Below are 17,325 nucleotides of genomic sequence, written 5' to 3'. Positions count from 1 at the left end.
ACCTGCTGCTATCTGATTATAATTAAGTACCTTGATTTTACAGCTACTACTGGCTCTGGAAGGACAAAATCTGCAAACTTTCCCCTCAACTATCAAAGAATCCCAAAACCTATTCTTCAAAAGCAAATAGACAAATCCTTTCTTTGAACAAAGATTACAGATCATTGAAGCTACTCAGGAATTTCCTGCTGTGGCTCTAAGACACACAGTTTCCCCCAAACCATAATCAATTCTATTCTGTATTACAAACACCAACTAAAACAATCAGAGCCAAGCCAAAACACATTCTTTGTGCATTTCCCCCTTAGCAAGCAGTGTCAAAGCTGAGACAATGATGTTCTGCTAATTTGCCAATAATTTATACAGACACCACTAAAATGTGCTTAATCCTCAAAGAGATTCAGTTGCTTGACTCCAGATTTCAAAGAAAAGCATGCAAATGCAGCAATGAAATGTATTCCGTTTAATCAACTGAACATGTAACAGACTGATTCACATTGTTTTATGGCATCAAATAACAGTTTTCTAATGTGATTCCATGTGGAAAAAAAGGGGGAGGTTGCTGTAAGTATATTTTGGCAGAGCACTAGAATAGGTCACAGACAGCTGATTTTTTAGTGAACTGTTAAAGGCTTCCAAAATTTGTCTCTTATGGGAAAATGGAAACTTCCCCTCTCTACTACATCTTCAGCAGAAAGAAAAGAATAGCAGAAGTCAGCTCAGATAGTTCAGATTACACTTGCTTAATTGTTGGAAAGTGCAGTTTGCTTATTTTAAGGTAAATAATGTCTATGGTATTGGTATGCATCCCACTGTGTTAGCACTGCACCACTGGACTGTCTGGGAGAATGTTCAACAATATAATGATCTGGAAGCAGAGCTGAGAAGAGTCATACAGGAAAGTCTGTCACAGCTGTCAAAAAATTCCATTCCATTTTATTTGGAAAATATAATGGAAACAGAAGGGAACCAAATGAAACCTGTGTGGTATTAAGTCAAATTAAATATAGTTCATCAAAATTAAGGCATTTCTGCATTACACAGATATGGGTCCAGTGATGAAAAAACAAATGGTGTTCTGGAGAATGAATTGGAATTATAGCTGAGAAAAGATTTGGAGAGAGAAGGGGAAAAAATTAAAGGAGACGTAGACAAATGCAATTTGACGGCAAAGAAAAGCTCTACTCATGACTGAAGACCTGCAATGTTCAGGAAAGGCTGCAGTGCCACCAAACATCTCAAGTCCAAAATTTCAAATATATTTTTACTTTATTTTATGAATGTCCATCAGATATATATCTTTGATGCTACAACACACTAGTTGAATAAAAATCAACAACATAAAACCCCTCATCATAAAAGATCCAAGAAGTGAAATCCCAAAGCCATAACCATTTACTCTGTGAGCATATCATCTTTGACAACCATATATAAATGACATCATGACAACAAATACAATGTACAATAATAAGTGTGCAATGGTACAAAATATACAAAAAGGAATGTGTATTTAATATACATTCAACATTACCCCATAAAAATCTTTGTTGGGAAAGTGAAGTGCCTTTTCAAGACCAACAGAAAATGTACACCACTTCGGTTAAGATGCCTGAAGGATCTCCCCTCAAAAGAGTAAAGTGTGTGATCTTTGACTGGAACTATAAAATAACAGAGCTGAATTTTCCCTATTGAAAAAAAAATCTGAATTTCATAAAATTTCTGTCCACATCTAGAGTATAATAAAATATACTCTAGAAAATTCAGTTTCTGCAGAAAATTCAGTTCAATTTAAATTTTACTTAAAAGTGGGCCCTCTTTTATTGATAGACCTAGCTCAGTCATATAAAATCAAAAATCTGTATTCCTTATAGTAAAAAGGCTATTTCTGCCATGTCTCTTTTCTGGTTTTGATGCATTCCACAATTCACATATATTTGCTGTAATGGAAATATGAGTCTGACCAGAGGTCAACACAAGAATCGTTGCTCATTTTCTCTGGCTCTATACAAGTCTTGCATAATTTCACTCAAATATTTTTTGCCTAAGTTTCAGATTCCTTTGAGTTCGACCTCAGAGGGAATTTCAGGAAATTATTACTGTGGATATTATGATCACATGCTTATAATGTGGCTGATTTTACGGAAAAGTTCACCTAGCCTCCAGCTTTCCAAGGGACCAATTCGTGCCACTCCTCCAGAGCTGGTACTTGCACTGACACAGGATGCATTTAGATGCTGTGCAAGTACATAATGCATGCTCAGCTCTGCTGGACATCCATCCATCCATCCATCCATCCATCCATCCATCCATCCATCCATCCATCCATTCCCCCTCCTCACATGGGCCCAGGAATAAAGGAGGCTGGGTATTTTCAACAAGCCTCCCAACTGACAAAGCTGATCCCTGAATCCCAAAAGTAGAGATTTTTGCTGTACCTCCAGAGTTCAGGCTTTGCTGGTTCCCAGCCCTGGGAAAAGTGACATTTACACAGCCCAGGGGAGGACACTGAATCTGCCAATGACCTCTCTTGAAAGGACAAGCTTCCACAGAGAGGGACAAGAGAAATTTGCACTGTAGGTACCACTTTACATCTCTTTAAAGAGTTTGAACCTGCTACTGCCTATAAACTCATGGGCCCAGACCTACAATTCACACAACAGTTGTTACTAAGTTTAAATTTAATAGCACTAGGCTTTACTCCAACACTGATGGCCATGACTTAGGCACCAAAATGGGTGTAATTTGCAGGTGCAACACAATTCCTCTTGTATTAGAGGTGAACACAGACCATCCAGACCTTCAAAGCATTAAAATCAAAAGTATTTTCCAAAGTTCAAAACTCACCTGAGGCTCATTCCGAGTACCATTCCCAATTTTGATTTCAAGAGAGACTCACAGTTATGCCAGTAAACAACAACACACAACTTTTGCAGGAGGTTGCAGGCCTCTCTGAAAATCATTCCTTAGGAATATGCGCAGAAGGAGTGAGAAGGAAACAAAAGGTACCTACAAATCATATGGCAGGCCTGAGTGTTGCCCAGGTGAATGCAAAGAATTTATGTTATTTGCAGTATGTATATCTCTTCCTGAGTTGAATTTCATTCCCAGTATGGAATCCAAGCATCTGCTTTCTTTTTTTGGCAAGATACTCAATCACATGGTAAGGCAATCCAATTTTCTGGTTTGCTTCCTGTCTTCTTTCCTCCTAAATGGCCAAGCATTTCTCACCAAGATCACCACTACAATGTGTGCCAGAATATGTTTAAAATATGGTCCTGTAAAAATAGAAATTAGGTTTGTTTCTTTGAAGGCAGCATTAATTCTTCATATATTCTGGGATCTTGAAGATTTCAGCTGAACAGATTCAAAGTTATCTTCCTTTTCCTGCAATGGAAAAGACAGGTTCCCATCAACTGAATTTCCTCAAAATCTCTCCAGCAGTCAGTACAATCACTTCTTCCCTCATTATCCTCTGCCCAAAACTTCACTTTTAATACAGTAATTAAGTGCACAGTTTGACCCTTTAATATTTAATAACATTACTAACTCTGTAAAAATTTGCAAAACCAATAAAATTATGGTATAGCTATTGTTCATGGTACTTATTTTAGAGGGTACAGGGAAAGTTTGCATTCATATTCATAGAATAGGACAGGTAGCCTGAGCTGGGGAATTGCAAGGTAATCATCTCTAGGGTTATTATCATTTATTAATGTGTTTCCTGCAACATATAAAATGCTTGAAGCATAGCATGTGAGTGTGAACACCACTGACTTGCTCCTGGATTCCAATCTCAACACCTCCTCTGAAAGACCTAAAGGACAAAACAAGTCTACAAATAATTTGCCATCTCAAAAATCAGAGCTAGAGGGTTGAGTTTTCTCTCTGTTTTCATTTGCTGGATGACAACCTCAGCTATCTGGCCAGCAGGAATCAGGGTGAATGAGAAATGTGGACATACGCACCCAAAGAGTTTGCAAACTGTCCAAAACTACCTTCATTATCAGATTTTTAAAGCTATCTCACACAGATCAGGACAGCCTGGTGCAGACATGAGAAATAAGGGAAGAAACTGTCCTATGCTAGTCTAGTGAAAAATATGTGTTCTGAAGAGCCTAATATTGTGGTGTTGGAGACAACAGCCACCAATATGAGCAGGTTTGTAGTTATTTGGCTTCTATCTTCTCATTAAAAATAAGTAATCCCTTTCTATATTACAGACCTAGCCCTCAATCCCTGGGGTACTCAAACCCACTGATATCTTTGTGACGCGCTGGCAGAAATTCCATAGCCTGAAGCTTAAACATATAGTTAGGATACTGCAGATCCTTTTTCTCTCTCATTTTACATTTCTCCTTTTTCTCCCCTCCATATATTTTTTTTCTGTATTTTACATGCATATGTAGCAGGACATGAATTTCTTCATCTTCTGCATAAATGAAAAGCAATGCCTATAACATTTGTTTTCCATAAATATATATTACATTTGAGTTATCTGCAGGGATACGGGACACAGAGCTGAGAAAGCTAATGAGGTACTGGAAGTCGAGTTTGCCAGCTATTGTTATCTAGCAGTATAAGGAACAAGCTCAGAAATATCTGACAAGCTTGTTGAAAAAGGAGAGAACACTCAGGAGGCCTGCTACAGTGGATATAGAAACATTAAAACACTCCCAAGTAGACATTCAAGTTGTCTGAATATTGAAGTACTACAGCTTACTTCTATTTTTGCAACATCACCAAAAAATTTTATGTGATTTGATTTTATTTACATTTTCAATATTCTCATTATTGAATTAAGAATTAATATTGAATTTCTGCCCCTTTCCACAAGACACAATATTGATTTTGCAGGACAAATAGTCAGGCTGGGGTCAAGGGAAAGTTCTGCACATTATCTGTGCAATGGTAACTTCTCCTAGGAGGGATATCTGAGGAGCAGGTAGTGTGGCAAGAGGACACTATCAAATAAAAAAGTAAAAGAATGAAAAGAAGAGAATATTAAGGGAAAAAACAGGCAGCACACAAGTTTTAATTACTTTGCACTCAATCACAGAAAGAAAAAAAAGGTACAAGGAAAAAACTCTCAAAATTCAACATCTAGAGATATTATTTGGACAATAAACTGCAGTACAATGTATTAAAATTAATTTTTATTATTATCTTGTAAGCGACTTTCTAAGAAACTCACTTCAACAAAACTGCTTGAGAGGGAAAATGTCATTTGCCTTTATCCTATCATAACAGATGCCCCCACTGGAATCCCTTAGAGACAACACTACCCTTTCCATAGCACAGATTTTGAGGCATTTGGAACAAAGACCAAAGAGCTTTTGGGATCTACCATGACAGCCCTCCGTGGGTCCTCTCAGAAATGTTCTAAGGACACCAAACACTTTGGTGCTCTCAATTCAGACATGCAACAATCCACATCACATATACTGCAGGAAAAAAATGCTTTTTTGGTGTTGAAATGGAAGAGGCTGCCATGTTGGGCAACAGGCTGAAGCTGATGCTTCCTCTTCAACTGAATCCTACTCAAAATTATGGTTCTCCAGGCAGCCATGAAGCCAGCTCAGGTGAGCTGCAAGCAGCTGGCTGGTGGCTGTGTTGCCAATGTTAATTTTTTGTATCTCTAATAGCTGTGTTTGCCTCAGCAGCAGATGTGCCTGGGAGGATTGTGGGCAAAAAGGTTCTCCCTGACATTAACTGTTTTTTTCTGGTGTCACCCATGCAATAAAAAATGCTACTGAAATCTCTCTGTGGAGGAAGGAGCATTTACCAAAACCTTACAACATTTCTTAATTTTATCCAGACTAGATTTCAGCAGATCACTATGGACTGGATGAGGTGTGTGTGGGAGGCTGCCCTGCTGTGAAATTAGCATCAAAGACTCATCACATCCAGTAATAAATAAAGGTAATAATTATTTTTAACATTAATATTGGTAATTACTACTCACCTTTGTTGCCAAGGATTTGAGCTTCCCCAGCAGTGACTGCTTATTTGAATATACTATTTCTTCTTCATTATCTTCTCCTTCCATTATAGCACAGCTGTCAGCAGCTGGCAGTTCACACTCTTTTGAGTTTGCTGTCATCACTAATTTGGAATATTTATACTCCAGCCTGAAGATAAAAAGCCACACAGGAATAAATTTTTTTCTCAAATGTCCCATACTCAGGGTTTTTGTAATTTAGGTTGTCTGCAGTCCTCCCACATAGTTACTTCTGAGGTAGTGGAAATTAGATACTTTTCAATCATTTAAAATATGTAACCAAAATAGTATTACCAATACACTGAGCTCCTGCTCTCCAACTAGTCCTCTATTCTTATAAAAGAACGCTGTTTTCCCAAAAGACCATGGGGAGGTCAAGAGGGCTTCCTGCAAGAGGAAGTGCTGGTTGGGGCAACAACCAAAACAAAACTAAGCAATATGGTCAGGAACCCAACTTTTCACCAAGCTGAAAAGGACTAATTACACTAAAGACACCCTTCTGGTCTTCAGAGCTAGAGAAAGACATGTTGCTTCAGAACCTAAAATCAACTTCAAACTCTCAAGGGTTAGAGACAGTTCCTATTGGGAAATTATGCCATTCCAAATTACTGCGGACGTTCTATACTTTAGTCACCAGAATTTTTTACAGCCACCATTGACAGAAGAAACATCAACTTGGTGTATGAATGGATTGATCCTACAAGGTACTTCTCATCAATAATGTCATGAAGTCAGATGCAGGAAAAGTCACTCCATCAAGCTTTTAGCTAACTTTTATATAGAACACAATTTGCAGTACTTACTTCTGGTTCTTCTTCCAAAAATAGCAAGTCAAGGCTATGAGCAGAACAGCTGTGAAAGCACCAACACCAGCTCCAACTTTAAGCCAAAAATCCACTGTTTCACAAGTGCTGGTCCTTTTTTCCGGCAAGGGAACTCCTTTAATGCAATGCTTTGGCTCATTCCATACATATAAGGTTTCCTGTAGGAAAAGAGAGAACTGTCTAGACTTACAGAAAGCAAGCTATTCTGAGGTAGAAAGGTCAGATAACTTTTCCATGAAAGCAAACCAAAACGCATCATTCAGGTTTTCAGACATCAGGTTTTCAGGTTTTTTTTTGTCTAACCAGTCATCCCCTTGCTTGTGCCTGCAGGTTCAGGCATGGCAAAAGGATTTCCTCCTCTGTATAGCTCTCCACGTGACACAATATGGGCTGGAAAGCTTATTGGGAATAAGTTGTGCCTGCACAGGAGCTATTGATCAACAGGACAGTCTGAACCTGTGGAAGGACTTCCTAATATTTGACTAGAGAAGCCAGCAGCAAAAAACATTGCAAGCAAGTAGGATGAATTTATGAACTGATATTTGGAAACCCTTCCTAGCCTGCCCCTGATGTTTATGACTATGAAAGAACTGCAGTCTTTTGGGCACTCCATTATTCAGAAATAACTGTCCTGCATGTATGAATGCATTGAGAGCTCACATCCTTACTCACACAGCTGGTCAGCACATGCCAGCTCTGTTACAGGAACCACACTGCCATTGACACAAACATTCCTGACTCTCAACAGAGCTCCTCCCTCAGCTTGCATCCAAGCCAGCTCAGAGCCTGGGCTGAGATCTTCCAACCCACTTAGAGAGCAATTTGCACAGCAGATTTCAACAAGGAGTCCAAGTTACACCCGAATGAGCCCATTTAACTTGGAGACAAGGGTCCTGTACCTGAAATCCTTTTTTGCAGGCTCCTTCAATCTCGTGGTAGTCTTGCTCTGTGCAGAGTGGACAAGCTTCTGCACTTTCCCACAGGAAGTAGAACGTGCATCCATCGCAGGTGCCCGCGGGGCACGAGCTACAAGGAGAGTAGAGCTCAGTTATCAGTGATGAAAGCAACACTCTGGGGTTTGTATGCTCATCCATGTTCTGCTGCTGAAGAGTGGGAATGGGAAGTAAAAGAAATGGGTAAACATCCATTAGGTCAGCAGATGGAAGAATCTGGGGGAAGAATTTTTCCTGGTCTGTAAAGTGCTTTCTCAAGTGAAAACAGGTGTTGAGCTGACAAATCTAAAAGAGAGAGAGGGAGAGAGGAGAGAGAGGAGAGAGAGGAGAGAGGAGAGAGGAGAGAGGAGAGAGGAGAGAGGAGAGAGGAGAGAGGAGAGAGGAGAGAGGAGAGAGGAGAGAGGAGAGAGGAGAGAGGAGAGAGGAGAGAGGAGAGAGGAGAGAGGAGAGAGGAGAGAGGAGAGAGGAGAGAGGAGAGAGGAGAGAGGAGAGAGGAGAGGGCTCCATCACTCTTCTCCTGCACAGGGTGGCTGTTCCATGTGAATGCTGCTATCTGGTTCCTGCTGTTGTTCTAATGACATCTGGGTGATTTAGTCCATATGGAATGGACTTGTCCAGTCATGGTTAGTTACTAGAAGGATGTTCACCAGTTAACGAAGAGATAACAGCTCCTCTTACTCCAAGAAAAACTAATGGCCTATTTTGTATTCAGCCTGCAGAAGAAAGTTGTATTGGCAGTGGCAGGACAGGCACATAGATTTTGTTACTGACAATCACATCAGGTCTAACAGCAGCAACGGCCAAAGGCCATGCAAGAAGTTTGGTCATGTAAATATGAAATATGTTTATACAGGAAAAAAATGCATTTAAAGTTGTGTTGTTCTGTATCATCTGGAAACCTGATATCCTGATCTGAAGTACTGAAAAATCCCCATCCCTAAAAGCCCATTCTGGCTTATCCAGATTTGAATACCTGACAACAGGTACATTCCTCTGCGAATTATGGAGCATTTTTCCAACCTACATGGCAAGAGCACTGACAGACCTTTCTCCTCAACTGCTTTCATCTTATACTGTAGCTTCATGTGATACGAAACACCATGCCTGGAGGATCAAGGAGTTACATTATTTGACATATATCTAATAACTCACTGTGTGGAAACAGCTGACTGCTGAGCTAATCAAAGGGGGATAGCAAAGGAGAAGTCAACATGAACTGTGATAAGGTACATGTGTCAGCTGTGTGCCATTTCAGTCCATGCTCACACTTTCAAAAGCAAGGTAGATTGTTCCTCCCTCACTCCTGTGCTTTATCACAGTTCACATCATGAAGAATGAATTCGGCACTGGAAGAACACCTGAAGAATTTTCACACAGAAGCCGAAAGTGGCTTATTGCCCCGCATAATTTGTAGTGGGACAGGTCCCTCAGAAAATGGGGTAAGCATCTCCAGAGGTGTTCAAATATCAGTCACTCACCCATCACCTGTGAAGAAGACTCTACTCTTCCTTCATTCAGGCAAGCACAGTTTGTGTGTCCTGAGAGGGACAGGGGTCAAATATCCCACACTTCTCACACTGTTAACTTTTGGGAAAAGGACTTAGCTTTTGGGAAGGAGGATGAGTGAGAGAGCTATCAGCAGATTTGTAGTAACATCCAAACAGACAAAAATGGGCCTCAAAAACCAAAGAAAAGAGTTATCAGAGTAGAAGGAAGCTTCTGAAAAATCACAGTGTGTCGCTAAAGAGTAATAGAATTGATTCTTTTACTGTTTTTTTTTCTCTGCAATTTTTCAATCATGCTTATGCCTTAAGTTATGTTTCTACAGGCATAAACAGGATTTTGGAAGAAAGAAGCTTTTTAAAGTCCCTCAAATCAGACTGAAGGGAAAAAAATGTCAAATACAGCAATGAAACACATAAATAAATACATCCCAAACATAAAATAGACAGTCAGGGCTCACATAAGCATTGCAACATCAGATTTCAAAGTCCCTAGAACAGATTGCTCTTTTCCCAACACAGTAATTTTCCCTAGCCACTGCTATAGATCAAGGAAGAGAAACTACCTCTCAAAGCCTCAACTAGGCAGTTCTAATCAGGAGGCCAAAGATTAAAATAAGGAACTGAAATAAAGGAGAAGTGAAGACAAGAAAACATCACTGCATTTTATTTTGTGTTTAAGCTCAGAACAACCTGTCACACAGCCTAAACACAACCAGTTTGTCTGCTAGAAGCTGATGGACACCTAGGAGAAACAAGTGACTGATGATGGAGAGAGCACTCCTCATTGCTATTATATTGTAATATAAAAAGACTAATGAGTTTTGCAAAGATTACCTGAGGAGCAAAGGCTTTTTGGCACTACTAGGACTCAAAGACTGAAATACCTGGGCACAGAAAGCTCTCCTTGGTCTGGTTTGTTGGGGTTGCACCTCATTGTCACAACAGTTGCACGGCCATTTTCACAGGAGGTTGTCACTGTTGAAGACCTAATGGCAAACCAGAAGAAAAGTAACATATTTCCACTACTTTAAATAGATATTGCTCTTTCATAGGTCTGTAAACACTCATGCAGCTGCAATACTAACAAAATACCCTTAACACGGTGCTTTTGTCATTGCCAGCTGAAAAGAAAAAGAAAAGAAAGAGCAACAGAATCAGGGTAGGCCTCACCAATTCTTTTAAATCTCAAATTGCCCTGAGATGCTACTCAGGGAACTGCTCTGGTTTTCTGGCTAGTTTGGAATCTGCTGCATCAAGGAGCGAACTTTCCCACAAAACAGAATAGAAGGATTGAAAAGGAGAATCACAGGTGCTGTGGTTGGTTTGTTACTCCGCTGGAGAAGTTCTGATGGCTCACTTCCAGCCTAGCACTAGCAACCTGAGAACCAAACTGTCATGAAATAGCACAGAGCAAAGGCGATTTTTAAAAAAATATTATTCCAGCATGATAGACATTGTAAACCAAGTTCATAATATGCTCAAAGGAGGGTCACTGGTGTGGGGTTCAGTTTGCAGAATCAGACACATAATTCAAGTATTCACATAAGCATGAAGTGCTGATATCCAAAGTTCCATATGCAATTAACTACCAGCTTAGAAATACAGCTGACATAAAAACCAGCATGTAGACATCTGAACTGAGCTGATCTTTGGGCTACTTCCTACCCAAACTGAGGCATTCTTTTTATGGAGAAGAGTGAATAATGGGAAAAGCATACTAGTTACTGTGCATGTTGAAACAATTACTTTAAATCTTGATTAGTCCTTTCTTGTAGCATCAAAGTAAACACAAGTGAAAGCGAAGAAAATATGCAACCAGAAGTGGACATTTCAAAGTCATATAGGAGAAAATATGGAAAGTAACAGAACACTGAAAGTGGCATCTGGATGAACCAAAACTCTAGTAGCACTTCCTATGGATCAAGCCTAATTTGGATTTGAGTAAACAGAGTTTCCTGATTTTATAAGATGATCTTAAATGTGTCAATTAATATCAGGCAGATACTGATAAAAGCAGAAAAGATTAAAGGTGGGTTATAGATTCCCCCCTCACAGTTTTACTTTCCCTTAAACACATGAAGACACCTGACAGCAATAAGCAGCATTCTTTACCTACTTGTAAAAGAAATGCACATCCAGTATTTTGCTTGGAGAGGGAGGAAACATATCTGACTTGATGGTGATACTCTCCAGTGTTGTTTTTACAGTAGCTCCTAAAATGTAAGAAATAAAAAAAAAAAAAAGAAGCAAACTATGAAAGGATTTTTGAGGGGTCTACATGTAATATTTTCTCAGTCTGAAAGGTGTAGGTCTCACTTAATAGCACTTAATGGCATTACTGTACATTACACACGCTTTTTTCTAACTAAACTTTGCGTATATATATGTTCCTCATATAGTCTGATTTCCTCATGTAGATATAGCTAAATTAAAAAAAAACCCAGTGTAACACTGGAGTAAGTATTTATTATTCTTTTATATTAATTTAAAGCAATCATTGGATATTAAAGAAACATAAAATAATTTAGGCTGGCAAAGAACTGCTGATATCTGATGCAACCACTCAGAGCATATGCCTTGAGTGTATAACCCTCACACATCAAAACCATGTAATGACCTGAGAAATTTGCAGTTCTGTGGGAGATGAAATAACAAGACTCAGAAGGATTATGGAATCATACGTAAGCCTTGATGGCACATTTTGGAACAAATGACAGGCTGGTGTGTGAACTACATGGATTTTGGGCAAAAACTGAAAAGGAGGAAAATGCGAGTAACCAAAATTCTTAGAGATCCTTCCAACCCCATGAACCAAAGAAGACAGAAAATATTGGTGCTCCACGGCAACATTTCAGAAGACGGAGTTGTACAAAGGGGGCTAAATCCTTCTAGGGAGTCAAAAACTGATAGAACAAGAAGAAGTGCTAGTGATCAGAAAGTGGTGAAAAGACTGAAGAAAGTTTTCCACTTGTTCTTGAAACAGTTCATAGAATCACAGACTCAGAATGATATGGGTTGGAAGCCCCAGCTTCCCTGTGCAACCTGTGCCACTGTCTCACCGCCCTCACAGGGAAGAACTTCTTCCTAATATCTAACCTAAACCTACTCTCTCTAAGTTTGAAGACATTCTCCCTTGTTCTGTCACTACATCCCCTAGTAAAAAAATCCCTCTCCAGCTCTCTTGCAGCCCCTTTAGGTACTGGAAGATGCTCTAAAATCTCCTTGAAGCTTTCTCTTCTCCAGGCGGAACAATCACAAGTCTCTCAGCCTGTCACCCAGGAGGAGTGATCAGTCCTCTGACCATGTTTTGGCCTGCTCTGGACTCAATTCAGCAGGTCCACATCCTTGCTATGTTAGGAAAGGCAAACTTCAACCGTTTTAAAATTTAGCAACTGAGATTTTAAAAAAAGCACCAGAAGAGCTTGGCCTCTTTTCTAAGTATTAGAAAAAAATCAGTACTATCTCCTTGTTTTTCAAGGCAATGACTGCCCTCATTCCTCCTGTGGCAGGAGACAATATTGGCGTTTACTGGCGTGAATGTTTGTGAACTAGAAACCCATACCTAAGAGTGACCTTTAACAGAGCTTTTGATGACAGTGAATTGTCAAAAGACTCATGGAGAGTGGATATGGTGACCTGGATTACAATGTGGCTCCCATGATGAGATAAAACAACGGTGATGGAAAATGGGTTTCAGTTCACTGACAGATATACAATGAGAGAAAGTCAACAAGAATTTATGAAGAACCTCTCTTGTTGAACAAATCTGATCTCATTCCTTGAGTGCTGATGAACTTGGTTGATAAAGAAAGTGATGTAAAATTATCAAGTATTTCACTAATTACCACATGAGATTCTAATTAAAAAGTTACCAGTGTACTATCAATTAAGCGCATGCTCTGCATTAAAAACTACTTAGCTAAGTCATTATAAAATTATCTGGCCATGGGAAAGTGTCATCAAACGTGAGATGTCTCCAGGCTTCTCTAGGCATCAATATTGAAGTGTAAAAATGCAAGATTAACATCAGGGATCTGCAAGTAACTGTATAATCCATGCTGGTAAAGTGTGAAGATGAGACAAAGATTAAGAGGATTAAAAATAAAATACAGAGCAACTTGGTTGCTCGGTTCACTTGGTAAGATGGTCCCAAACAAACTCAATACAAGCAAGAATTGAAGTCTTAAGAAAGAGAGATTTTTCCCTTGGAAACTGTAACTTTGAAAAAACATCCAGAGTGGATATCAGATCCAAGAAGCCATCATGAAATACTTTAAGTTTGGAGAAAGAAGGGTGCAAGGATTCCAAATACAAAAGTGATTTTTATTGCCATCATAACAAATTAAATTCTAGAATACTATTCCATTCTATGCTTTAAGAAAATATAAAAAGTTATGGAATGTGTAGAAAGAGCCTCAAAAGTTATTCAGGTGCTCAAGAAAGAGCACCTTGCTTGAGCTTCAGCAAGACAATTAGGAGAACTTGGTCTACTTAATTTATCTGAAAGGTGTGATGATTCCAATACACAAAATATTTCTTCAAGAAGGAAAATGTTGGTGCGATCTGGAGAAAGACTAATAAAAAGCAAGAGCTGAAAACTGAAGTCAGGCAAATTTAAATAGGATACAAGCCTGATTTAAAAACAAACACAGAGATGGTGTTTGACCAGTGGAAAAAAAATACCACTGACTGTGGCAAAGTTGTTATTTCTGGCAGTCTTAAAAGTCCAGGTTGAATGCTCTTCCAAAGATGTGCTTTTGTCAAACATAAGTTTCTGGGCTCAGGGCCAGGGAGAAAGTACAAACACTCAGTGACTGTAATGGATAGGTGAGCAGACCAAATGACTTCATTGTCTCATCTGGCCTCAGATTCTGGGAACTTGTGAGCTGGACCAATGTAAAACTTAATGATGTGCACAGTCATGTGCTGCCCTAAGCCTCCTGATTCTTTGCTTAATTATATCCCCACATCAGTTTCTTCTTCCAAAATTGCCCAAGTGGGATTTTGGCACGGGCAGAAACGCTTGAACTAATGTAACTATCACAGTCATTGGTCTTGCCCTGAGTGAGGTAGGGACAGAACATAAAAGAAAACCAGTGCTTTTTAATTACACTCTCCAGATTTTTATGCTGAAATGCTATGCACCATCAGACCCACCAGACCAAGCACGATGAAGAGTGAATAACACAGAAATAGAAAACTAAAAATGTGCACAGCCCTTACTCTTCTCCTCCAGCCATCAGCTGAACTGAAACATCAGCAAAACACAAAGGCATCTGTGCAGAGTTGGTTCACAGTTCAGGAACACTTTCAGACTGATCTTGGGCTGCCCCTTCACTCTTCCCTCAAATTAATGCAGCTGCGGAGCCAAGAAGGATTTACTCTGCAGCCCTAAATACATGTGAGTACATTCACAACAACAAGACAAGCCATGTACCTAAGAACCTGTCAGCAAGGCTGTTGGACTGCAGAGCCAGGGCTGTTCGGAAGCCCTTGCTGTCTGATGGGATGATGGTGGACTGACAGACAAAAGCTCCCACAAAATTGGAAAAATCTTCTGATTCTGCAACCATGTCCTTCAGAGTAACATCTGTGATATTGTCAGTGCAAATTGCCATCTTCTTCCCCTGTGGACAATCAGGAAAAAAGGGAGAAGCTGTTGGTTGTTGGTAAGATGTGAAAAAGTTTGAGAAGAGAGACATTGCAAACTTCCTGATTGTCAACTGGATGAGATTAATTACCTTATAACAAGTTGATGTCTCTATGTGTCTTGTAAGAGGGACAAACCACAACAAACTGTGCCATTGTCAAACCTTGTATAGAGTCAAAAATACGTCACCTCTGGCAGGTGTCGTATCAGAAATCTGTAGTGTGGAGCACCCTTCTCTGTTTATCTTGACAGCACAGTGTTTACTTGCAGAGCATAGTAAAATGACTCGCAAAGGAAAACCCTATTTCCCTTGCCTTTACATAATATACCGTAGAATACCTCTTTATTTGGGATTTAATCCAGATAAAATATTTTCAAATCACAAATACATGAAATCCCTAAACAGATATATAGCCTTCAAGGCTGCTTTAATGTCATATGTCAAGATCAATGCTAGAATCAGAGCAACGGCAATGAAAGACAAATTACCAGATTCAGTTTTCCTAACACAATGTATGGCACTCACCACCTAATCATATGGTTGGTTGTACTGTAGGACCATTGTAGTAGTTTGGGAAAGTGAAGACATGATCCACAGAGGAGAGAGCATATCTCTGTGTTTGTGGATCTAGCTGTCAGCAGCTCTAATCCAGGTGGTAGTTAAACACACACTGAAGCCTAAAAGTATGCAAAATGCTGCAAAGAAATGTGACTACTCATTTGTCTTAACTCATACAAATCATTTGGTACATAGCAAAAAGACTTCAGAACTTTACAGGGCTGAGAATTATTGTTAATTACACATGTTGGCTTTCATGGGACAATGCACATCACTGGTACTGCTCTGAAAGTCAATTTATGTGTGTGACAACATGCTCGGGTTCAGTCCAAGTCCCAGACAGAGCCTGTTTAACTCACAGACTAAACACATTCTTCTACCACTGTCTAAAGCTGCAAAGTCAGCACTGGGCATCTTGGCCACTGGCAGACAGCAGGGTGACCAGGGGCTCTGCATACAACATCTCCAGTGAAGTGATGACATGTGGAAAGCAGTTGCCAGCTGAAAGACTCAAACTCTTCATTTGAGCTCCTTGGTGGCCATACACAAAGGTCAGGGTCATGATGCAAGTGACTTAAAGACATAAGAAAAAAAAAACAGGGATGTGACAGGAATTTTCTTCTGAGCTTTATCTATAGCCTATAACACAGTATCTCTGCTCTGGAAAATCACTTGGCTGCTCCTCTTGCACTGCAAAGCAAGGTCCAAAGGGAAGTATTTGCATGGTGTTGGTGACAACTCAGCTGAAAGGGTGTCTGTCCTGTCTCAGTGTTACCCCACAGCATCAACACAAGCAACAAATTGGTTCATCCTCCCAACCCTCAACCCCAGCTGAGCTTACCTCATTCCCACACAGGCTGATGTTAAAGAAGTGGAAGAACTTGGTCCCTCTGGAAGTGAAGCTAGGTCCACTCATCAACGAGCCCACCTGGCTGAGGTTGCTAAAGTTGTAATGCAGGCTCTGGTTACCCTTGACATAGGACACCAGGCAATCACTGAAGCAGGCAGAGTGGTCCTGCAAGGCAGAGACATCCATTAAAGAGCAGTTATGGAACAACAGCAAGCCATTCACCTCAGAGTTAAAGCATGGGTGCAGACAAGACTTCTTCCCTTGTTAAGGATGAAGGGGAACTCCATCCTACTCCTGTAACTTATCTTTCCCTTGGGATAATTCCCATTCCCATTTCAGTCTCTTGCAATCACGTATCAGGACTAAGATGTCCCCTTAAGCCTGTTATTTCTGTTGTCTGCTGTGTTAGCCAAGAGAAAGCAATTTCTTGCTTTGTTTTGTTCTGGGTGCTTTTAGGATCCCAGTGTACCAGCTTAAAGCCCTGTGTAAACAGACCAAAACACAGCCTTGGTTACACTTGAATTTTATAAAGGAAACACAAGAAACAGCTCAAGAAACAAGGGCTGGATATGAATACAGCTGAAGACAAGCAGAATACAAACTGGAGCCATTTTTCCAGTACCTGTGCAGCTCCTTGAACATGATGAATGTTTACTTAAGCTTACTGTTTCATGTAAGAGGAACATGTTACACATTTCTAAAGGTCCAGAAACATCATCCAGCTGAGGAAGTCCCTGAGTTTAAAAGAGCAGGCAACTGGGATAATTTTGGTGGAAGTAACATAGACACTTGCCCTGTTTGTACACTGTCCACAGCACATCTTCTTGAAATAAACCTTTTTTTGAGCTGATGTTGTCACTTTTATCTGATTACTTACAAACAGATATTAGACTAGTGACATCTTTGGTGGGCTTGTTGGTTATAGCTATACTCCACTGCTCACAAGGCACGTGCCTGTAGGAAAGCACTTGAAGCAGCCCTCTGAG

General features: G+C 39.9%; 1 protein-coding gene across 1 annotated transcript in view; it reads right to left on the bottom strand.

The window, feature by feature from the left end:
- Window positions 1-221: 221 nt before the first annotated feature.
- Window positions 222-17,325, bottom strand: part of ELAPOR2 (endosome-lysosome associated apoptosis and autophagy regulator family member 2) — a 53,952-nt gene continuing 36,848 nt past the window's right edge. The window contains exons 14-21 of the mRNA XM_066182767.1: window positions 16,331-16,504; window positions 14,718-14,907; window positions 11,397-11,493; window positions 10,165-10,266; window positions 7,722-7,848; window positions 6,802-6,980; window positions 5,963-6,128; window positions 222-3,384 (exon numbers count right to left, since the gene is read on the bottom strand). Coding sequence (XP_066038864.1) covers window positions 3,325-3,384; window positions 5,963-6,128; window positions 6,802-6,980; window positions 7,722-7,848; window positions 10,165-10,266; window positions 11,397-11,493; window positions 14,718-14,907; window positions 16,331-16,504 — 1,095 coding nt within the window. The 3' untranslated portion in view covers window positions 222-3,324. The remainder of the gene's footprint in view (window positions 3,385-5,962; window positions 6,129-6,801; window positions 6,981-7,721; window positions 7,849-10,164; window positions 10,267-11,396; window positions 11,494-14,717; window positions 14,908-16,330; window positions 16,505-17,325) is intronic.

This window comes from Chamaea fasciata, unplaced genomic scaffold (assembly GCF_029207755.1).
Source record: "Chamaea fasciata isolate MVZ Bird 193981 ecotype frontalis unplaced genomic scaffold, bChaFas1.0.hap1 SCAF_5, whole genome shotgun sequence".
Lineage (NCBI taxonomy): Eukaryota > Metazoa > Chordata > Aves > Passeriformes > Sylviidae > Chamaea > Chamaea fasciata.
This window is presented reverse-complemented; position numbering and strand designations above follow the sequence as displayed.